Source organism: Prorops nasuta, unplaced genomic scaffold (assembly GCF_024137725.1).
Source record: "Prorops nasuta isolate Cenicafe-Biocafe unplaced genomic scaffold, Cenicafe_Pnas_1.2 PNAS00005, whole genome shotgun sequence".
Taxonomy (NCBI): domain Eukaryota; kingdom Metazoa; phylum Arthropoda; class Insecta; order Hymenoptera; family Bethylidae; genus Prorops; species Prorops nasuta.
In genome coordinates, this window is record NW_027116802.1 from 9,521,671 (window position 1) to 9,546,198 (window position 24,528).

General features: G+C 40.5%; 2 protein-coding genes across 2 annotated transcripts in view; one reads left to right on the forward strand and one right to left on the reverse strand.

The window, feature by feature from the left end:
- LOC136773361 (elongation factor-like GTPase 1) overlaps positions 1-24,528 on the reverse strand; it is a 100,359-nt gene that overhangs the window by 35,083 nt on the left and 40,748 nt on the right. The window lies entirely within an intron of this gene.
- The window catches only part of dsx-c73A (doublesex cognate 73A), a 37,035-nt gene continuing 35,607 nt past the window's right edge, over positions 23,101-24,528 (forward strand). The window contains exon 1 of the mRNA XM_066726993.1: positions 23,101-23,571. Within this exon, the coding sequence (XP_066583090.1) occupies positions 23,110-23,571 (462 nt within the window). The 5' untranslated portion in view covers positions 23,101-23,109. The remainder of the gene's footprint in view (positions 23,572-24,528) is intronic.

The window sequence follows — 24,528 nt, forward strand, 5'->3', positions numbered from 1 at the left end:
CTCCATCTTGCGCGTCCAGCTCTCGTCAGAGATCATCGGTGCACCTCTTGTGCACTTGGTAAAATGGTGAAATTGATTGACAGTGGGAATGTAGACATTAGAAATAAAGTGGCAGGTGCGGTTGGAGTGATTTGATCGTATAACACGAGCGATTTTATCAGTCGCGTGATAGACGACGCGTCGGATACTTTGAGGTAAATCGTTGATTCAGAGACATCATTGAGGCGTCCGTATAGTCTCAATGATGAGGTAAGCACAGTTTACGCTTGGTCGAGCACGAGAAAGGCCAGTAATTTCGGTATGGCTGTCACTAAGACGGTACCAATGCCAATGTTCGAACCCGTTCGTCTGGAAGACCCGGGATATAATTTCAATCAACGGTTATGCTACTTATATAGAAAATAACTGTTGGTACTTACGACTCGTGGCCTCTCCCCCTCCCTCTCCCTCTACTTGGCCAATCCACACGAGTGCCGTGCGCTTCGCAAAGCAGGATAACAGCCCATTATTTTAACCAGTCCAGCGTTAAATTTATTCGCTCGTCCTGGCTCGCTCAAGCGAGGGCCTTACACTCCTCGGACATTCTGTGTACATTGAGCAGGAAGCCTCCGATTGCTGATTACGTGAGATATGGGATCGATCAATCGACATTGACTCGTCCTCTATTGAATCGTAACGCGTTTTAAACACGAATCAACATTTTCTTGCCGAACGTTCAATGTCGATGAGTCGAATTTTTTTCAGCAATCTCTGCTGCTCCCAATACTACACTATATCTATAGTTTCCCAGGTAATATCCATTGTCCATTGTTGCGGTTATTAGAGGATCTATTTCGGTATCAGATCCAAGCGAAACTCTCCATTTGACAAATATGTTGTAAGAGTGCATATACAGGGTGTCCCGCGAACGATAGCCATGCCAATACCATCGGATAGGGGACAAAAATCTAAGTAAAAAAGTTGTAAAACCTTTTTTCCTAGCACCCTTCGTTAAAAAGTTATTTGCAATTAAAGATTATCGATTACAGTAGGTCTTCTTTAAGAGGAAGATTGTTTTGGTCGCATTATAAGGATGCTAAGATTCTGTGAATTAGAATATCAAGAAAAACACAAAGCCAAACATCCACTTGAGACTATTGTAGTGGTTCAAGGCCGATCGGCAATGCGAGTGTGCCATAAAAACAATCAAAACATAAACACACCACAGGCTCAAGTGGATGTTTGGCTTTGTGCTTTTCTTAGTATTCTAATTCACAGAATTTTAGCATTTTTGGCCTTATAATGCGACCAAAACAATCTTCCTCTTTAAGAAAGGCTACTTTAATCGATAATCTTTAATTGCAAATAACTTTTTAACCAATAGTGCTAATAAAAAAGTTCTCAGAACTTTTTTATTTAGATTTTTGTCCCCTATCCGATGGTATTGTCATGGCCATCGTTCGTGGGATACCCTGTATATATATATAGAGAGAGAGAGAGAGAAAAATAGGAAATAGGAGCACTTTCGCGTGAGAGTTCAATGGCAGAAGCCAGTACGAAGATATATAGGAATTAGTTGTAACAAAAGAAGCGTGTTTATTGCAGATGTGTGAATTGAATTTAGCGACAGGGAGGAAAGTTAAAAGTGATTTATGCTCGTGCGAGTCTTGTAAAATTCAACGGGCTGTGATTTATCCGAGGTTACCCGTCAGAATGTAACAAGTGAATAAATTAAAGGGCGTGAGAGGCATTAGTCTTGATGAATGCATCAGCGACAAATGTATTCTTTGAGAGAACTTGAATAAGCCTGTAACACGAATTTCTGACGTGGAACACCCACCACAATATATGTATATATACACTTGCAAATATATATATAGGAAAGTATCTCGTATCACGACACAAGTGTGAGAAGCAGGAAGGTATAGAATTGTCTATGAGAACGTCATGCTCCATCACTGTATTCCGTTGCATTCGTCGTTGCATCTGTTGCTTAAAAATCCATCGATAATTCACCCATACGATGATAAAGTCTCTAGTGACAACGTGAGACAGGAAAACACATTTGCATTTTGCTCCGGCGCGTATATATACATTTGTTACTTCAGGCGACAAGTAATAATCTTTTTAGAGAAAAATCTTGTAATTCGTGGCGTAGGATGAAACGAGATACTTCGGGATAGCATTAGCTATATATAAAAGGACTAAAAAAATTTTGAAAAACCAAAGAATTACGACGGAGTATATATGCAGTGTACACATATACGTATGTGTGTATAGATAAGGACATTTTAAAAACATTTAAGTTTTGTGGAACTTTGAATTATTGACCAAACAATAATTCATGTATACTTTGGTAGGTCATCAAATACTTTTAAATTATTGCAGAAAAGCGATCAAGATGATTTTGCATCAATTTTAAGTGTTTTGAGAAAAGTACTCGTTGATTCATATTACGGAAATGATTGTAAAATAAAAACAATTTTTGAAATTATTAAATTTAAAAAAGAAATGTAACGTGGGGTACTATTTGTAGCGTTTACTTTGAACCCTTTAGATTTGATGTTTCTATAATTAGAGACTACAGATTTTATTTTCCTTCATGATCTATAGGTGTGTCCTTCCCCTAATTATATACCCTGAACGTATAATATAAAAACTTGTGAATTTGTTTTTTACAATATGCTATAAACGATGGTTTATTGATTTAGGAAGATGTGATATACTTCCCATAAATAAATAATAAATCGCATGTTGTATAAACCGAAACATAAAATCAGCTGTTATAGAAAAATGTGCTTCAATTATTAGTGAAGAAATTGTCTTTTTTTCATAAAGCTGTGGCGAAAAATGTTTACAAATAGACACTTTTGGCTAGCACCAAAATAAAAAACTAGACTATTCGTTAAAAACTTTTATTCTCTCTTGAAAAATAGTGTAATAAACTGCCTTCAAATCGCTAAAGCTGCTCACCTGTTCTACGCTACAGTCTATTAAATTTATTTCTTTCGAGAAAAATGTTTGTGTAAAAAACTATCGCAGAAATGTTTCCTGAGCCTTGATTCTTTTACATTATTAGGATAAAATCTTGTAAAATTAAAAGATTTGTCGGGTCAAACGAAACCATATTCAATCTTGTAACGTGGTAATTTTTTAATTTTTACTTTATAAAATTGAAATAAAAAGAAAAATTACGAATAAATTAACTTTTACGAATTTATCGTATTTTTAAGTGTATAATATATGTGTAGACTACTTTTTTTATACATAAAATAGGCAATATAAAATAATTATGAATATCAGAAACATAACAAATTAAACTTAAAACCTCGAATTTCTTTGTGAGTATTTTTTCCCAAGGGGGGAGAACGTCATTAAGTTTCCTTTTTTCATTATAAGAGTTAGGAATCTATAGTATCAGAAGAGTGCTCATTGATTTCCATCGAGCTTTCATACTTTCATAGCAAAATGTCAACGATTTGTGAGATTTCCTCATGTATAAAGAATTGCATGAACTTGAGCGAAGCGAGAATAGCCGCTAGGCATAGTTTTCAGTTTTCAATGAATCCGTGAAATTCGCCGGGGGCTTCTTGCAGCGGGGAAAGAGGAAGTGAAAAATAATTAGAAGTGTAAAAAATTGCGGAGAGTTGGCCGGAGGAAGAATAAAGGTGCAGCGTCACGGGACGTGGATGTTTTGCCGTTTGTCAATCAATGTGTTTTACACCCGCGGAATTCTCGCAAAGGCAGCACGCTACTGCGGCTTCTAATCAGAGGGGGAAGATAGGCGGATCTGACTGCCGGGTCTCTTTGCGAGGAGGAGCGCGCAAGAAGAGGATAGCCGCCATCTGAAAAAACAGTTCAATTTTCAGTTAACAGGTATTACGTAAAATCCGATCCGCCGAACCAGATAAATACGAAAAAACTTGGAGACCAGAGATCCGAGGCTATTTGCTACATTATTATCCACTATTATCTAGGCTTTTTACACGCGCTTGTCCTTGAGTGTGTTGGCTTGGACTAAAATTAGGGGTTGAGGCGTACTCGAGGCAATTAGATGAAAAAGTACAAAGGGTAAGGAAGGAAGTATAACGAGAGGGAAGGGGGGGGGGGGATGTTGCACAATGGAGTGCGAGAGGAAGCGGAAAACGGGTAAGGAAGGAGGAGAGGAGAGGAGAGGAAAGGAGAGAGAAAAGATCCTGGAGGAAAGTGGCGCGGCGATGGAGCGAGTCAAGCAGCAAAGCGGATCTCCAGGCTCCAGCTATAGTGTCATCGTAGGGCACGCTATGAGAAGCCAGGAGACCGACGACTATAAGCGCGCTCAGCTTTTACTCGCCTCTTTGATCTACCCCGCCAAATCTCTCTCTCTCTCTCTCTGATCATCGCTTCCCTAATCTCCACGATAACCGATCCCGCAAATTTCTATTCAAGAAATTTGATTTTATATCCCTGCTGTGTACTGTAATCATACCAATCACAGCTAACTACAATCACGATTCTCCCTTTCATCGACTTCCTTCTCGCCTGCAGCAGCTGCATTTTCACCTCTAATATACACATAACCGTCAAAATAACGCTTCGAGTTTCGTTAACCACTTAACGAACGATGAATCGTGCACGAGTCAATTATATTCCAGACTATATCGTGTAACTTTGTCGTTATCCCGCAACATCTTGATACCAGCGTTTGTTTGTAGTTGTGATTATTAGTTGGACGAGATTACGTAATAATTATATTGTTAGCGATTGTTTTTAAATAGAGTAGGTGCTTGAGAAGAAAAGTATTTATGCAGTGCAGTAAAGCAATATAGGAAAACAATGGTTTGATCGTATTCTAAAAATGATTAAACCGCATACGAAGTTGAGACTTAATATTCCTCTGCGGTCTGTTTATATAGTTGATGCTAAAAAATACTTTAAACAGTGCTTTTCATCACGCGGATATTGCTATTCCTTGAAATATTTCCGCGCGATGTTTCCGTGCCAGTGCATTTCAGTAATTCCGCAGCTTTCGAGTATCCGAATAAACAGGTATTTGAGGCGTGGAAGTACATATTCAACACTTTAAACTCTGAAGGATGGATTTATTCGCGGATTATAATTTTAGACTACATATATAGGAAGAAGCATATCGAGCAAATTTAATAAGGTTATAAGGTATAATATAGTATAGAGAAGAGCTATTACAGAAATAAAAAAATAACTGAGATTTCAGAACCGTTCTGCGTTTAATTCAAAAGTAAACTGATAGGTAGAAAAATTGCCCGACATCGGCATTTTAGTTTTAATATTTGTACGGACGAAGGGAAAGCGTTATGACACTTAAAAAAGAACATGAAAAGATAAGGCGAAAATACTAATTAGCAGGAGCACCGTGCAAGCCTGGCGGATAAAGGGAGCAGGAAGCGCAAAATTACAGCAAATTAAAAATGAAATGTCTCGTTTTTGGTGCGCAACGTTATTATGGGAAAGAAAAAGGTGGGAGGCGATACCAGATAAAAACGTTGATGGCGTTGCTGATATAATGCTCATGTGACTGCGGCATGTGGACAAAAATACTAGAAAAAACTATACTATTGCATTGTTAACGGTATACATATAATTATAATATAGTCCTTCGGTAGCAATAATGCCATCAAAATTCACAACCGTTTTATATTAGCTCGTTAAAAAGATCCGATTACGTAACATTAGAGCAATACCTTTTTTTTACTCGTTGACAATTTCAATATCAGATGGAACTGCTTCGAGCGGTACATATATAATAATATAATAATATAATATATATACCGGTCAAAATCTATGCAGAGGAGAGACAGGATAAAGTGTTTCTTGGTTCGTTGTTTGGATATCGGTTAAGAAAGATCGCGATGGCCTCGTATATACTATAAGGTACCTGCAACCTCGCAGCCTAATTGGCCACGTACGGTACAGCGTGAACCTATGAACACGCGAGTGCACCCTCACAGTAGAATAACAGCCCGCCACACACACCAAACGTCAGTCGATTTATTGAATACCATTTGTTTTACGAGCGTCTCATCGAGAATAACCAGATAAAATCCAACTCCACGTTTTATTACATTTTATTTACGACTCGTTTGTACTAGACACATACTCTCGTCCACGCTACTTCAAGCTTATAATATTCTATAAATCCGATCGAGCAAATTATTCTTAAACGATCCTTTAATAATTCTAATAAACTCCCCTCGATATGCTTTACGACTCTAGCATTCGTAAAATAACAAGCATTTGTGCACGACGTACCAATACACGCATTGCTAACACGTTTCATGAATTAATGTTAATTTCTGATTCCAGATTATATTAATTATTACGGTTAAGTTTGCTAAATAAGTAAACACATTGACTAATCCGGTTCGGTCAATGCGATATTAACCTATTTTCACGCTCACTCGGTATACCAATCATCGGTACAGATACAAAAGAAAAAAGAAAGAGGGTCAAAAGATCTAATTTCCCGAATTAGCTGTTGATTCAGCCCGGAGTTCATTAGTCGCTCTCTGCTCCAGATGTCTGAAATGGGAAAAATTAATAAGCGAGAGAGACGAAATATCTCTCGCACCCTTTGAAAAAAGAACTCATGCATGACTTACGAAACGAATGAAGCCGAGCCGAGGATAGACTCGGCGTTATCGATTTCACAGTAGAATTCAAGCAGAAAAATGAAGAGGCTTCGTTTGCCATTTATCGCTTATTATTTCCAGAGCCGTTCGCGTTTCAAAGGTTAAAGAGTTTGCATCGTGATCAATGAGGATACGTTGTTTTGATCCTGTTGATGGACTTGAGTGGTGGGATATAGCGGAAAGGTGTTCCAGATGATGATGAAGTTGGGTGGGTTTGATAAGAAGAAAAGCTTCTGGAGGCGTGGGAGAGGAAAGATAGGAACCTGATCGTGTTCACACGATATACTTTTAACAGGGATTGGTTTTCTTTGTTTTGGCACTATATATACATATATATATATGCACGCGTATATAGAGGAATTCCGGTAGGACCGGTCGGCGTTTTCTTAATGCCATCCTGCATCCTTGGTTGGTCTCTCTTCTTGGCCAATCCTACAGGTTGATCGCTTATTCGCGCCGTATAACGAAGACGACGACGACAAAGTAGAGGAAGAAGAAGAAGAAGAGGAGCAACAAGCGAGATCTCTCACACGCGTACGCATCTGTTTCTCTGTGCCGCCGCGTCGCATCGCGTCGCGTCGCTTGAGATGCGAAAGTACAGAACCGACATGAACCGTCGTGGATCGAGCGTGCAGCGAGCTATATCTCCTCGGTGATCTTGTCCAAGCTGCTTGCTTTCAGTAATTTCACGTATGTACCTGCTGCACGAATCCACCTCCATATCGACATTTCAATGGGAATCTATAAGCTATCGCACGAAACGTATTTGATGAGTCCGGAGAAAAGCGGCAACACTTATAGGGAAACGTCATTATTCCATTTCGCATTTGCCCCGGGTCGAAGGTCACCCTATCATCCCGACTCATCTCGGCATTCTATTACATTACATTAACGTAACGGAGCAAATCGTCTGAAAAGTAAAACATCCGTTTTACAATATATACCGTTCCTTTCTCGACGCTTAACACGTCATTCTTTAGAATTTATTCATCTTTTTGCCTGGAATTACCGATGATTCTTCTCAACGACGTTTCATTCTTATTAATTCCATCAAATACTCTTTGTAAGTGTGTATGTAGGGCAAGTGGGAATTTTTTCGAATTCGATAAGATATCGAGATAAATTGTTCGAGATAATAGCTTGTAGTGTGTTTCTTCGTTTGAATCAGATATGGTTTCCTTTAAATTATTATGTTACACCTACATATACAGTAGTTATCAAAGTGTGAGATTAAATAATGTATCGTTGCACGTGACTTCGTATCAAACAAACTTCATCCGCTTCTTCGATGTTTTTATTATCCATCGAGTATACGAGACTCGTTTATTCGCTATGTGGAAAAGTAATACTAATAAGTGTAATTAATCATTGTCAGCTGTGATTGAAATAATAAATCGATGATAATTAGATAAGAACGATGAGAAAGTGTGAATTGTTACTGCATACTAGCATAAGAAAGGTAATATATTAATTAGCCTTTTTTCGTCAACATGTATACAGCTAGCACTATTATAATAACGCTGTAAGTGTATATACATATATGTATGTATATATATATATATATATATATATATATATATATATTTGTGAAATCAAACTTTCATAATTGACCTTAATAATGATTTTAGCCTATTTGACTACGAGTATAACTTCGTATAAAGGACATTAAAACAATATTTGTTGCAGTCAACAACTAACATTGCGTATTTGATTGGCCTGTACGTGTAGGTCGTGTTCGAAATATTTAACTACCCATCTTCCCCCCCCCCCCCCTGTCCACCCTTCTCAATCCAGTGAAATAAATGAAAAATTCTGTGCAACTTTTGCAATAATATGTAAATAGCCCATATCCAACGACTGATATCTTAATCGAGGCATCTTTCATCACTTTCAGTTTTATCGAAGAATTCCTAATCCACTAATGAGCCTAACGAAGCTTCTTAAAGAGATCGAGGTACCGTTATTCGATCGTGTAGGTGGGGAACGGATCGTAATAGGTTTTGATTAATGAAATAACAATAATAATAATAATGATAGTATACACCAGAGTCGTTTGAGCATTAAAAATGAAGATAAGGTAATTTTTGGACCTGGATTTGATAGCGCATATTTTTTTCGAGCAACTGGTTTGATCGAGCTGAAAAAAAGGGGAGAAGAGGAGCGTTTGAACCGGTCGTCGATCCTCGTGTCTAATAGTTGGAGGAATGCGAATTCTACGGTTGCTGCGGTGGTGGCGATGGTGATGGCGATGGAGATGGCGACGGCGAAGGTTCTGCAATAGCAACAATTAGGACGCCGCCGTCACGGTGAATAGAACTGGAATAACCGATGGAATCAAGAGGAAGCTGGACGATTGGCTCGGCTCTCGATCGTTTATTCCTCGTCGAACACAGAAATGCGGCTAAGAATCTGCACGAGAAAAAAGACCGAAATACACCGTGTAAAACTGCCCTATTTATTAATTGTACCCAGCGTTTTCATCATCTTACAGAACATTCTGCTAATGCAATTTTACTTTTTCATTATTCCCAGAGACTATCTTTGAATTTTATATGTAATTCTCTAGAAAGAAAAAATGTTAGAACAATGGATGAAAGTACAGCGCGAATGTTCTTTGTCTCTCTTCCTTTATCTATTTAAAAATACTCAGTTGTTATCTCTTCGCATGTAACTCCCTTTCACAAAATTTTCTTCTCTCTGAATTATCTCTGTATTATATTCAAACAATTTTTATGTAAACATTTCTATAAAGCTAAGTACTTTAACAATCCCTCGGTACAGTATACTCACCTCCCTTTGCGTTTTCACCACTTGTGTTAATTAACACGGCAAAATTTCAATTCATGTGCGTAGAAAAAATATACTCTAATTAGCACGTGCATCATAATAGAAAAATGTAACAGATTTTATTTAAAATTTTTAGTAAAAATTTTTACTATGTTAGAGCGTTGAAAAATTGGTAATTGAAAATTTAATTAGTTAAATGTTTTCTAGGCGAACCTCGTGCAATTGTTTGTACATATGAATTTCAGCTCGACATTTTATATATGCTTAATAGTTATATTTAGGCTTCGACATTGGTATGCGTAATATTGGTGTCCGTGTGCACGAAGTGTACAATGGGGTCGGTCGAGCGTTACCAAATTGTAATTACCTTAATTCTATAGACGATATGGTATAGATTTACTCATTATATATACATGTATATAGGTATATACACTTGGCAACTTGATATCGACCCGAAAACCCTAAACTGAATATAAAAGGCCTAGAAACTTTATTGCTTTTATTCATATCTACAAAATTATTACTGTTCGAAATTTTCAAAACTCACGCCTTATTATTGTGCATTTGCTAAACCGAACCACACAATCACGAGGTTTGGATTATTCGAACTTCAAGCAGCATATTCGATAGCTTATGTTAAACAATGTAGCAAAAGCAACAAAATTCACAATGAATTCCACCCAGAATCAATCCCTTCATCCAGGATTTTGGGGTCAGCATCGACTATTAAAATTGAGAGGGTTCCTTTTTTAAAAGGTTAACAATACAGTACTAGATATTTCATGGTAAAGTAGTGTGAAGAATATTTGTCAAGTTGCAACATGGGAATATATAATGGATGACACATATTATAAGAAGTAAAGATTAATTTGTGTGTGTGTGTGTGTGTATGGTGGAAGAGCAGTATGTAGATTGCAGAGTGCGGTAGCGGAAGTAGAAGAAAAGGGGTATCTCTGTTGGATGATCTTGGATGGGTAGGTCGTGGCTGTGGCGGTTGTGAAGCCGGTCGGTCCAGTGCAACCGGTCTTGGAGTCTCAGCGCGCTACCTACTTCTCATCAGAATGCTAAAGCATCTAACGAGCTGACATGTTCGGCTGATGAGGATTGCTTGCCATTATCTACAGTGGCTCCATCGAGGGTCACTGCCTGACATTGCGCGCCCTTCATCCTCCCCCCTCCTTTACGTCATATCTTCCATCGTAGCCACTCGCTCATTTCAGGCCTTCCCGACACGTTAAAACCTCGCGTTTTATACCCTTTAGCACTTAAACTCTGCCACCACGCGACACCACTCGTAATAGCAATAAACAATATTATAATATCATTAACTGGTTGCTCGCTGCACGAGGAGTAAAAAAACCAGGACGAGATAATACAGAGATGGACGAGTCGAGGAAATGGCATTTTTTTGCTGTCTGGGAGGAAGTTTAACTTTTCGTCATGTGATCTTCCCGTGGCTAATTATAATCAGTAAATTCGTGCAATTACATCTTCCAGCGAAAAAGAATGTGCCGAGGGAGGAAAGAGATGTGTGGGATGACGATGAGGCAAAATAGCGGGAGAGATATGTGCGTAGAGGGCACCGGATGCTTTCAGGGAGGCGTTTACGTCGCCAGGAGCCGTGACCGTGATATGCCACGTAGGTATATAGGAGATAAAAACCTCTTGCGTTATTGTATGTTATATTTAGAGGATACCAACTTCTTCTTTGTCTTTGATTCTCGTTCTTATACACGCATGGCGATATTCTGCCATCGGTGTATAAAGTGAAAATAAAAGTCGTGCTTTTAATTTCATCACTCGCGTATTCACTAGAGAATTATTTTCACAAGATTCCTTTCTGGTTTATTGTAATTTTAACATGAATTTTGGGTCGAGGCACGATGACGAGTTTTTCATTTGAAAAATTGATCAAGTAAACAGATTAATTCTATATCGGAGAATTATCGTAAAGGATTACATTGATTTAATATATTTGATATAAATAAACGCGAGGTATGGTAAAATAGGAAAAACCGTAGAAGGATTTCCAGGTCAAGCTGTCCTCTTCTTTATCAAAACCATCGATTGCACACGCGGAACGTGGCGATCCAGCAGATCCAGCCAGATCTTGGGACCGATCGAGTCTCGCGTTCTACATGTGACACATCCGTTACCAGCGCCAATCGGAAGTCGTTCCAAGTAGAATAGACGCGTTCCAAGTCAGCCAATATATAAGCTGTATGAGACACACAGCTTTAATGAATACCAATTAATCAATAACCCAATTAATCCCTCCCCCCAATGACTTCATCTATGCACATTGATGACTGCAAATCTTAGGCCTCCCTGGTAAAATTTAGTGCCTTCGATAATTGCTTTTCTCCGTTTCGTTATTAATATTTTTAATAAGAACCAATAACAAGACGATCTTTACATCAGCTGATATATAAGCTTCATAAGAAATTGTTCAAATTAATACTAATTCACCACGATATCTCATTCACTCCCCCCTCCCTTGACTATTATATCTTACACATAAATTTATGCAAATCACAGAGTCCAATATATAAAATATTGTGTTTGAAATACCTGTGTTTTTCTCTATTTTATTATTAATAATATTAATAAAGATCAATAACAAGATCTGCAAATTAGTTGATATATAAATTATATACATAAGAAATTGTGCTTAAATCAATACCAATTAAACGACAACCTATTTATTTTCTTCCCTCTCCCCCAATCAATAAATCTACGTATATCAAATCTCTTTAATATTTCAATGTTTGCAACAACAGATTTTCTCTATTTTATAATAGATAAATTATTAGTAAGTATCAATAACGAAACGATCGCGACAAAACGGACACCTATATGTTTTCAAGGTTAAGGAAAAGAATGGTGGGAAAACTGCAGCTGGAAAGATTAAAATCTTATACGGGTATTGGTTTTTATTGGATTGAAAGTAGATTAATGCGCTATAGTTTACACTCAACTGGAATGAGATACAGCAAATGCATGGCACACGTGGCAGGAATTCTCTCGGAACACATTGCATTGCCTTCCAACCATGTCGGATTTCGATATGCGAGTTCATTTGTTAATAATATTGTATTCTTCAGCAAAATAATTATCGTTTTAATATGACTAAAGCTGTACGTTAAATTACAAGGAATAATTGATGAATAGTTTTGATAAATTTAGTTTAACTCTCGCTTCAGCAATTAATTTACATTTGAGTACAAGCGTCATACGTAGGTTTGCATTGAATTTTATTCACTCGTAAGTGTAACAAAGCCAAATAGTCACGTAACACACTCGGGCACGCGCGTTCACTATCGCGGGCTTGCTACGTGTATGCGTGCCTCGTCATAACTCGCGATTCCTGACCTACTCGACGCCTTCGTTTCCACTACGCCAATGCAAAGCATTGAAACCTTGAACCTCTGGCAAAATAATTCAGTCGGGAGCAACTGCATATTAAGCTCTATATATATAAATTAATTTTAATTACAATCTTGAATTTATACACTTTTTGCAGGATTATAATGGTCTAATATAATCAATGAACAATTAATTACAAATAAGAACATAGCACCTCCCTTATCAACGCCAGACACTTGAGATTAATCTCTATAAAAGAAAAACAATAATTGATGTTTTCTTTCAGTCAATTAATTTGTAAAATTGTTACATCGCTGCAAGACTAGATTTGCTTGAATAAGCGAATAGATAAGCTTGAGTTGATACGAGTCGGATCATTGGATAGAGTATAAATACGTTTTGGAGAATTTTTCACAGGAGGGGGGAGGGGTGGGGGTGATCGAGAGGCGCGTAAGTGCGTGTGGCTGACGTTCGCTCGATGTAAGCCAACCGATTCTGCTTGGTTTGGCGTATAACTTCTTGAGATCTAGCGTAGATACCGATGGGCGCCGATGGGAACTAGAGCAATTTCATGCTCGATACATTTTTCTACTGTCATTGTGTGGGAGAAAGAAAGAGTGAGAGAGGAGGGGGGGGGGGGGAGGCTTGCTCTTTTGCACAACTTGCTTTCTTTCTCTCACTCTCCTCTACCACCACGTATTTATCTCGAGGGATTAACCGCCGCAACCGTTTCACTCATTTCATTTGTTCCGCAAGAAAGAAACATGTGGTTGTATAAAAACTATATTGGTTCTTCGTATACATTTAATACCTGTTTTACGCTCTGGCTCTGAATGAAAAATTATTGATCATTCCAATTAAAGGAGAGAAAATTTATCGAGTTATATCTAAAGGTACATATAAACGTTATTGGAAATGGATTTTCTTGAAGCTTCATTGATTATTTATTATGATTGTTATTACGTATATATGTTTAATACTGGATACTCGATGGTACTAGATCTTCGTGTGCCACATAAAAGCAGGATAGGAGAGGATAAGAAAGAGATTAACGCGTTATACAAGAGGATAAGTAGGGGATCAGCTTCGGAATTCTCGTCTTGTGGCAAAGCTCCGCTGAGAACTTTCGTTTCACGACGATCCAAACAAACAAAAGTAGCATCGATGCATTTTAAAATGCGTGCACTTTTCCTGCTGCTAACAACGGACACGTGATTCTTTCATTTTCACGCTTATACCAGCGTACCGAGCTTTCTCTCCATTCAATTCTTATAATTATTTACATTTTTTCCATAAATTAGGTATAACAACATCAAGGATAGTCGATCCTTCTTAAAAAAATAATTTCAGGCTTTACGGGATTTGTTGTGTAAATTCGTACCACGTGTACTATGATGTATTAAGATTTAATTAAAATTTATTTCGGTAGAAGGAAATAAATATAAATTGTTGACGTATTTATGACTCGATGAAAGAGCTTACTTATCGTTATGAAGAATCTCCAGGTTTAATATAATGTAGGAAGATTGTAGGACGTTATTCCTCCACAACTTTCGCTCGGCAATTCTCCACACACTCTACTTTACCTTCAGCCGATGGACCGAATAAACGAGATTTATCTTTCCTTTCAATTATGAGATTTCTTAGGCCTAATGCAATATATTTAATGAACGTTTAAATGTAAAAGTGAAACCTATCTGCCTCCTATATATATATATATATATATATATATATATGCAACGTTAAACATTTGACGTAATAATCAAAGGAGCAGAAGCAGTTTGTATATACTTATGATGAGAGATCAAATGAAATTGGATAGAACTACGGTGACACTCAATAGCCTTTGTGACAAAGTTTAATCAAGAAGATAGTTCTGTATACCCTGCTTTGTCAAAGATTGAATCTATATATTTCTATATAGATCAAGAGAAAATCCTCTTCCAAGAAACAAACAAAAGTTAAGAGCATTTTGCCACGGACAAATATTTAAATCAATTATTGCTTTACGATTTTCTTTACTATCGGTATTATCCATAGAGAGCGTACACTGAACGTCGATTGGTAGGAGAAGTTTGTGGTCGATTCGGCATAAAAGTAATAATTTGGAATAGCTCGCGAGACCGCGAAGAAGACAGTTTCCATTCGATACGGTTAAAAGCATTCATGCATGTGCATGCTTCAACGCCAACAGTCGATTTCCAGTGGCGAACCGCAAATACAACATTACCCCTTCTCAGCATTCTGCACAAGCTGGTAGAAAGAGCGACTGAAAAAGCAAAAAAAGAAAGCATTTCAGCACGAGACATTGGATGTATAGGATCATTAGCCGCACAGACGCAAACACGCGAGAAAAACACGCGTGTACATATACTCGTATGTATATATAATAAGGGTGAATAAAAATGACGAGTGGTGCGGTAAAAATGGCGAATGTGTAATATTTCATAATTGAAGAAGGCGCGATCGTGGTGGTAGCTCGCGCGCGTGAAGCAGAGAAGGCGAGAGGAGGAAGAGGAAGAGGAAGACTCGAGGTGGTAGCGAGCAGGGAAACGAGTGGCTCGAGTGCAGAGCGAGGAAGCGAGCGAGTATTAAGAGCGGGCACGAGTCGCGAGGATTGGCGGAGATGCGGCCTAGGATTCCGAACGTAGTCGAGCGGTTTCTGGTTGGTTGGTAAGTGGGACTAGCGGGGACTCATAGGCAGGACCCCTCCTACGAGAAGCCGCAGTCTTACTCGAACCCCGAACCCATCATCGCGCGGGTTACCTGACCAACGCACGCACCACCTATTTCTTCTCTTCTCTTCTTCTTCTTCCTCTTCCTCCTTTTCTCTATCTCTCTCTCTCTCTCTCTCTCTCTTCTTTTTCTTCCTCTCTTCTCCTCTTCCTCTTCTCCGCCCTCGCACAAGCTCGTCGCTTCGCGTCTCCGTACGTCGTCGCGTCCTCGCGACCTCCGACCGCATCGAAGAGTCGCTCAGCGCGCGCGCGCGCGCCTCGCGAGTTTCGCGCGATTTTCCGCCTCCGATTGAAATCCTGCGGACCGAGTGTGATCCTTTCTTACACGGAGGAACGCGCGATATAACCTCCTTCTTCGCCTTTCGAGGGAAAAGTGTCGCGAGCAGCGAGGGGAGCAGGAGGAGGTGGGAGCTTCTTCCGCCTGACCTTGGGCTCGATCCGAAGGACGATTCAGATACGACGCCCTGTCCTTCGGATCCTTTCGAACCTCCACGGAATAAACGCGGCAAACTTGTCCTCTCAAGGACTTGGACAGTGTTCCAGGAAAACTCGTTCTTTTCAGGAGGCGAACTATTACCTATATCGTGCTTCAATTCCACCTTTCGCGCAGGTAAACTTTTCTTAACAATTTTTCTATCTACATAAATGTATATATATATGCACAGTAGGATGTTGAAAATGAAATATTTATCATTGGAAATTGAATGATTCTATCTTTGTGTGCTGATATTCGTATAGTGTAGTACATGGATTTTACCTATAAAGAGTACAGAGTGAATTGAACTGAAATGTTAACGAATCAATTTCCCGCATTGTATTATAGTGGCTGCTCCCGTAGGAAGTAGCGTGTCTTTGTGGCTGTATCGTAAGATCGTCATTTGTTCTATCGATTTCCGTACACGTGTATCACGAACACACGTTTCTGCTCTACCGTGTCGAATCCCTATCAGACGAAACATTGTTCGTACACGATGCACGTTTATAAACGTTTCCAAGAGAAAATTTGGTCACGAGAGATTTTCTCTTTTCAGGAGAACGATATATTTATTGGGCGAAAGTAGCTTCTTATTATTAAGAGCAATGCGTATTCGGTGAAGAATGGATCTTGCGTGTATGTGTATGTGTGTGCGTGTAATTGCATTTACAACGTGCGTTGACCGGTAATGCAGGCCAAGAACCGCTGCTGAAAATCTCTCGCGGATGATTTTATCAGGGAGCGGAAATTTATCGGTTTATATATATACAGGGTGAGGCACTTAAGCCGCCCCAGAATATGGATGCAGAAAGGTGCGTATCTCTTCACCTATAAAAGATATTCAATTTTTGCATAGAACCTTTCTGAAAGCAAATAACAAGAGGCTTCGAAAATGTCCTATGGAAAAATTGAATATCTGTTATAGTTAAAGAGATACACCTCTTTCGGCATTCGTATTCTGGGGCGGCTTAAGTGCCTCACCCTGTATATATATATAAAAATGGGAAAATTGTGTAGGTTTTCTTGGATTGCTTTCCACCTTTTTGCTATACCGTATTATTACATTTCCTTCTTAAATTAATTTTCCTTTTTTTATCCTGTAAATTTTCCAATTCCGACATTTGTCGCGTTAACGTCAAAAAATCATTTTAAAGTTTGATGAGTATATCCGATAGGATAATTATTCATAGTCGGGAAATTGTTCGGTACGAAGGTATATATATATATGTACGAATCGATAAAAAACTTGCACTGGTTTTTGTCACTTATTTTACACCTTATCGTTACCTTATTTTAAGAGTTTCCATTTGTTATAAATTCATTTGGTACTTTTTATTCAGTGAATTATAAAAAACCCTCCATTTATCGCGTTAGTATGGCAACATTGTTTTAGATTGTAACGAGTATATCCGAAAGAAAGAGGATTATTGGTAGTGAGGAAATTATTGAGGATTTTTTGCGGAGGAGCAAAAGAGAAGTGAGAATCCGGTAAATTAGCGGGTAGGTGGGTGGGCCCTCTTTATACTTCTCCCGCGCTTCTTGGGGTAACAAGATATTTCTTAGAATGACGTTTCGATCACGATCAAGATTGCTAGTTTCTTGTCCGTCTCCACTTTTTTCCCGCCCTTTTCTTCTATTTATTCCATCCGCCTCGCTCGATTCTTGAAAAAGCTTTCGTTCCGGTTGACCAGACTGCATAAATTCTATTCGCCTTTGTAATTGCATCAACTCCATCGGAACCCTCCGTTCTCAAATCCATTTTATTTCCAGCGATAGGCCGAAGCGACAGTCACGACTTGCGCCACCATTAGAATCGCGATTAGAAGCGAAAAGAGGCGCTCTCTCGGTGCACCTTTACCCTCGCGAATTCCACGTTGAGATGCCTCGTCCCTCCGCGTAATTATCCTCCGAACCTCTACTAAAATCAGTTTAGAGGACTTTTTCTTTTCAAATAAACGGTCATTTGGCATAAATAGCTATTTCCGTGTGTTTTGCAGCCTCGGTAAACGTTTGCCAATGTCTCGTGAAAACGCGTACAGCCGATTTGGCGAAGGTCCGTTATGTCGGCCAGCTGCGCTGCGCGCCGTGGAAACCGGCAGCAGCGTAAAATGCCTCTATGCCTACCTTCCCCGTCTCTCTCTCTCTCTCTCTCTCTCTCTCTCTCTCTCTCCATATATATATATATACCTACGCTAACCGTAAAAACCTCCAGAATCGTGTTTATTAACGAGCCGTGCAACGAGGATAATTACTGTGATTTTGGTAATCTTCCAAACTAGCCAAACTAATAGCTGGCTATTCTGCAGTTTCCTTTCCTGGACTAGTAAAGCGAGGGATATAAGCACGCTGCGCAATTACTGTGGACTCTATGGCGCACGGTAACATCATGGCCGATCAGCAAACTTCCTATTCCCTACTGTCTCGCGTGTCCTTGACTACTTTTTGCCCCTTGAAGAATGCCCCACAAACGCCTCTCCCCCTATCCCACTGCGAGAAAACTGCGCAATCTCGCGTTGGTGTGCTAAAAACTTGAGATTCGAGTGCACGCGCTTATACCGGACAAATGATATTGCTTCGAGTACGTATATAAGTACGGGAAACTCGATGCGGAGCATTTTTCTACGTTTTCATCCCAATTGGCTTCTTTCTACCATGCACCTATATGTAAAACGAAACGTTTACAGCTCTCTGTTTCTATCAAACACAGCCTTAAATGCTCTCACGCAATTTTTTCCTCTTATCTCCGTGAGTTACGCGATGTGACGTTGAAAGTAAAAATTCTGCTCTGGAGGAGCACACACACATATATATATATATATATATATACGAATCTTGTTATCTCAATCAGCTAAGCTTCCAAGAAAATAAATATACGGTATAACTGTGGCGGATTCGTATCGTGCGGTGATTTCTCACGCAGATCCCCCCCCCCCCTCTCTCACCTAAAGATTCTCGTGGCCCATCCGGAACAATCGTCATTCTGTGACTCGCGCGAATATTCTCACTCGCGCGATACACCAGACCAATATTTATTTCACGCAGATAGATAATCAAGTATCGCGCTACAGCGCTGTTGTTGTTACAATCGTCATTCTGCGATTCGCTCGAATATTCTCACTGGCGCGATGCCAGAAAGATATTTATTTCGCGCTGATAGATAATCGGGTATTGTACAGCGCTATTACTCCGCTTGATAAATGGATATTGTATAAAAGCTTCAATTTTCTACCGTCTAATTTCTGCAGAGATTTGCAGCTACCTAGGAGTCTCATTGGCGAGCAAACAATGAGATTTTAAATGTTGCTTTACGAGGGTATTGTTTAATAGTGGCGAGAGGAAGAAACGGCAGAAAATCTGCCAGGTAAACCAGCTCGAAGCCATATGTAAATCTCTTTTGAGTTTAAATCAGCCGCTGGATAGACGTAAGTGGGTAATGCTTACGCGCGTTTCTTCGCGGTCATTCAAGAGCAGTAAAACCTCTCGTAAAAATATGCTAAATTGCTGGAGCTTCTGATAATATCTTTCTTCTTGCTTTTTATCTCATTTACATTTCTTCATTGAAAAACTCGATAACTATTTTCTCCTTTCCCTCCGTTGAGATCCAAGGGAGGGGGGGGGGGGAGGAGCGGAGCTACGATCGAAGGTGGAATCGTTGAGTGAACAAATAAATAAAGAGGGAGGGGGGAGGGGAAAGGGCGAGCCTGGGATGACGTATGTCACTCCGAAATGAAAGAAGGCGAGAATCGTGATGAATGAGTTTAAGGGGGAGGGGGGAGGGGGGGGTGTGAGAGGAACACGAGGTCCGAGAGAAATGATTAATTAAAGAAACATGAAAGGTAGGAATCGCGAGTGTAACAGTAAAGAAGATCCTGTGTCGTCGGTACTCGTGGTTGTAGATAAATCACGAGGCAAAAGCGTGTCGTGGCTTTCCCTGCTCCTTTGGTCCGCTTATTCTGGTCCTCCGCTACCGACCGTGTGTTGGACCAATGCGAGATACGGTGGTTGCTCGCCTCGTACTGCGCGCCACGGGCTTTAATGAATACTACCGAGATTGCTGGCCGTGATCAATCGAAACCATAGCCCGTGGTCCTGTGATTCCGTACCTTGGCGGCTCGTTTAATATACATATATATACCCAACGCGTCAGTCGAGCCAAGTACGCGACCTTGCAATTGCGCGCCTTCGCTCAACTTGTCTTCTCTTCATGTCCGTTTCTTATTACGGTGAGAGAAAGGGAGGAGGGGGAAGGGGGAGGGGGGGGGGGGGGTAGTAGAAGTAACGGCCCCGCGAGGAATGTACCGGCTCTGTGACCCAATTCTGCCACCACTAGCACCTTCCACTGTCGCGAGGCAAGCTAATTATCATTGCATCTCTAATGTCGAATGAAGAAAAGCTCCGTCGAATCTTTCCTCTGTAATTATTTCTCTTTCCTAACCGGATCTATCAGCCAGGCGGAAGTTCCCATACCGTTAATATGGAGCTTCTTAAATGTTCCACTGTATCGACTGCACAAGCTTCGCTTTTCTTCGTTTCTCTCACTAACGGAAGGAAATACGTTTTCCATCTTAAATAAAGGTCTCTCGCTGTTACACGTGCAGAATATTTTGCTTTACTCTCGAGGAACAAAGAATTTTTATTTCTGTATGATTCCAGACTTTTTTTTTCCTCTATCGAGATCGAGTGAAAAGAGTTTATTAAATAAGAAGATTTGGTGTTAGGGAATTAGCAGTAGAAGAAATTATTTGTTCCAGTGTTGCCAAATTCGAGGCTTTCGACGCGAAAATAGAGGAAAACTCGAACGAGTATATATACGTAGCATCTCGATTTATGATACTTGATATATATATATATATGCTATACAGGAAGTCTTTTACCGTTAATGAACTTTGTATTTCCGCTTCAATTCTCCTTACGTATCTAATCACAGTTATATTGGATGTTTAATAATTGTATACCTTGTATGAGCGCTGTTTCGCGTTTATCGAGTTTCTCACGTAAATGAAGCAGTGGAGACTCGCGAATGTTTGCAAATTTTTATATTCTTTCCGCTACGACTCGAGATGGTTTTCATGGGTGTAGAAAATTTCAACGCGTAAAATAAACTCGTGACACGCGTTACACATGGAAAATTTCTATCGAGTATAAGAGGGAGGGGGGGGGGGGGGTTGGTTTGAAAGGGGAAGCAAACGGAAAAGGAGAATCGACGCGGTTACACGCGAGACGAGGATGATAATAACGAAGGCTGGCGTAAAAATAGCTTCTAGCCGCGAGTAATAAAGTAGATAATAATGTATAGCATTAAATAGGAGAAGGCAAGCTGTTACGTTCTAGCGGAGGTACATGCAGCAAGTCTGGGCTATGGAGCATCGCGGTATGATTTATCGCTAATTAAGTCGGTTCGCGATTAAGGACCGTAAGGGATACCGATAAAAATCACTGCGAAGGAAGAGAGCAGTGTGCGCGCGGCACGGCGCGCGGATTGTGTCGAAGGAAAGTGCGCTTGAATTTCCCTGGAGAAAGACGCTTCATGGTGAAAAAAATTGCGTTACCGTTAAGGGAACCCCGTAACGTAACCACTCTTCGTGGTCCACGTATGTTGGAGCATCCTTCGTCCGACGTGAAGCGTGTGATATTTCGTACATTTTTCAGAGGAAAACTTCATCTCCGCGAAAATTCCTGTATTTATTTCCATTAAAAACTTGTGCCAACTGTAATAAGTTTTAGATCAATCGTGTAAAACCTCGTTGAATTTTGTTCGCTTTGAACGTCATTCGAGCGAAATTTTTCTTTCGAGGTTATGGTGTACAAATTTGTTTCGCGAGATAATGGTGTCTCGCTTTATTATTATTATGCATATATATATATATATACGTAAGAAGTATTTTGATACCAAGAAGCTGTTAGAGCGTAGCTGTAGCGAGAAAAAGCGCGCGTGAGATTCGTTTCATTTATGAAATACCGTTAAGGGGGGCCCGTAAAGTTTCTCACTGGTCCAGACCGGACCGGTGGTGTCTATGCTCGCTATGGCCAGACGAATGAACAGCTGAATGGGGAAACGGGAAACGCGAGAAAAGTGGTATTCGAAATTCGGAACGGGATCCTGAAGAATTTTATAATCCAGTAGATTTTTGCAGTGGAGGAGCGATATGTGCGAGCCAAGTGCAGGAGAGAGGCCTAGATTTTCAATAGTCGAGATGCCGGTCACCGGCCACCCGGTATTCCAGGCATCGAATAAGCCTCGTGGCGATCCTCGTCCGCTCTAAAAAGGCTAATTCAATGTAAGCGTTGCGTTCGAAGCGACTAGTCGAGCCGCGCTCGCCCATCTATCGAACCTCCCTACCGAGAGAAGACGAAGAGAGATTTGTAGGATACGCTTCATCGGTCTACCGTTTCCAGCCAACTTCCTTCCAATTCCTCTTCCTCTTCCTCCCTACATTAGTCATCTGGCTACTCTAATTCCCCGATAGCCCACAATGTTCAAAGGACGTACTCGATGTGTCCAATGAATGCATGAGGATATTTTCAGAGCGTTCCAAGGATATCCCTAGGGTATTCGTGTTATTGGGCTTACCGTATTTTAATACGCGGAGAATCATCCTTTCGAAGAAACTCAAAGCTTCGGCAAATTTACGCTCGGCTCGCTTGGAAAAAAGTTCCTTCGAGAGTCCAATCGTAACTATATGTATATGTGTATATTGAGAAACCTGATTTGACGGAGAAACGACTCTCGTGGACTCCATATAGAATAAAGAGTTCTTTTGTGTCTCGTACAAGAGCGTCCCGCGTTTATATGACGTAATCGAAACGGTTGGCTGCTCGATGCGTGCTGCTTGCATGGCGCATCGAAGAAACGGTACCTCCAAGCCATAAGTGCAATCGACTGTCGCGTGCTGTTACGCGAACGCCAATTTATAGTCCGATCGATCCTATAGCCATATCTTCGAGCTGCAACGCCTCTTTCGCGAAGAGAGAGAGAGAGAGAGAGAGAGAGAGAGAGAGAGAGAGGAGAAAATCTCGTTGTGACAGTCTTGCTCAATGCAGTTGTATCTTTTGTTGTTTACAGAAGTGGAGTGGACAAGGGCAAAACGAGGGAAAGGAGAGAAGTGTGAGGTTAGAAAAAATGTCGGTTAGAGCGTGGAGTTTGTTGCTGGTTGTGACGCTGGCTGGATGCTTGGCGGTGCCAGCAACGCAGCAACAAGGACAGAGCAGCCGTGGTGCTGTGCGAGCAAAACAAACAACGCCCCTTCCTCCGAGCACATTGTCGTCATCCAACACGACTCCGCTCTCCTCCACGGTGACTCAAAAGCCTACCACTGCCAAATCCTCGTCGACTACCACCAAGCTCGCCACAAAGATTACCAACAAAACTATATCCAAATCCACCACCAAGACTACGAGCAAAACTACGCTGAAAAGCACTCCCAGCACCACGACGACAACCACGAGCACTACGACCACTAGAAAACCCCAGGAAGAATCCACAACTGGCGCGTCCACAACGTCCGTGAAGGAGACCCGGGAATCAACCGGAAAAATCCGTCCGCAAATTAAACTCACTACCAACTACACTAGCGCCAGTGAGGTAAGTGCACTCTCGGCGCGTCGAAGAAGCTGTACAGCGGTGCCCACAGTGGCCATAGTGGTGTTAGCGTGTATACAGAAATTTGTATCCATGCTTGTGTCCGATATGGAACTCGGCGCGTTTGCACACAATGCGCTCGAGTTTCACGCAAATTCCCCCAGTTTCCATTATACTTGATTAAATTGACGTGGCAGCCCAAGTTCGCGTCAATGGAAGCTCTCTCCTATATCTTCGCTCGAGATTAGTTCCATCTTGTACGTTAATTCAATGCTATCCGATACAGTCTAGTCCAATGGAAGTCCTTTCCTATCCGACTGACAGATCAATGCGGGGAAAACTCGATAAATCTGGCCAGGTAATATCGAGTCGCTCGTTTTTCGCAGCTTATACACGCTCTGGTATATATGACGTCACGGAAGCAAATTTCCGTTGGCACGGATTGAAAGAAGGAAGGACCGTGGCTTGATTAAAAGGAGCGTCTACTGATCGTGGTTAAGAGGATACGAGTAGGAGAACGATGGAGAAGGGCTTTAATGAGATAAGAGAAATGGGAATGGAAGGAGTGAAACGGGTGTAATATAGGTGGAAGGTGTTTTTGCTGGTGCGTTTGGTTTCCGGTTGAGCGAGTGCAATCAGGAATCAGGACTCGCGCATCCTTTGCGATATACGCCAACTTGTTTGGTTTTGATTTCCATCGTTCACACGTAAAGCTGGCACTGTGCGCTTCGCCGAGGGATACGTGCACGCACGCGCTTAATTATTGTGATTGCTGGCTCACGGAAGATCGCGGAAGATTTCTACGTTTTCCTTCTCGTAATCACTGGAGGAGTACAGATGAGCGCCCTCGCTTGTACAGATACGGCTGAGCCTTTGCGATAGGACATATATATATATATATATATATACGTTTTGCACAGGGAAAGACGAGAAGCAACGTTTGTTTATCCAACTGAAAAA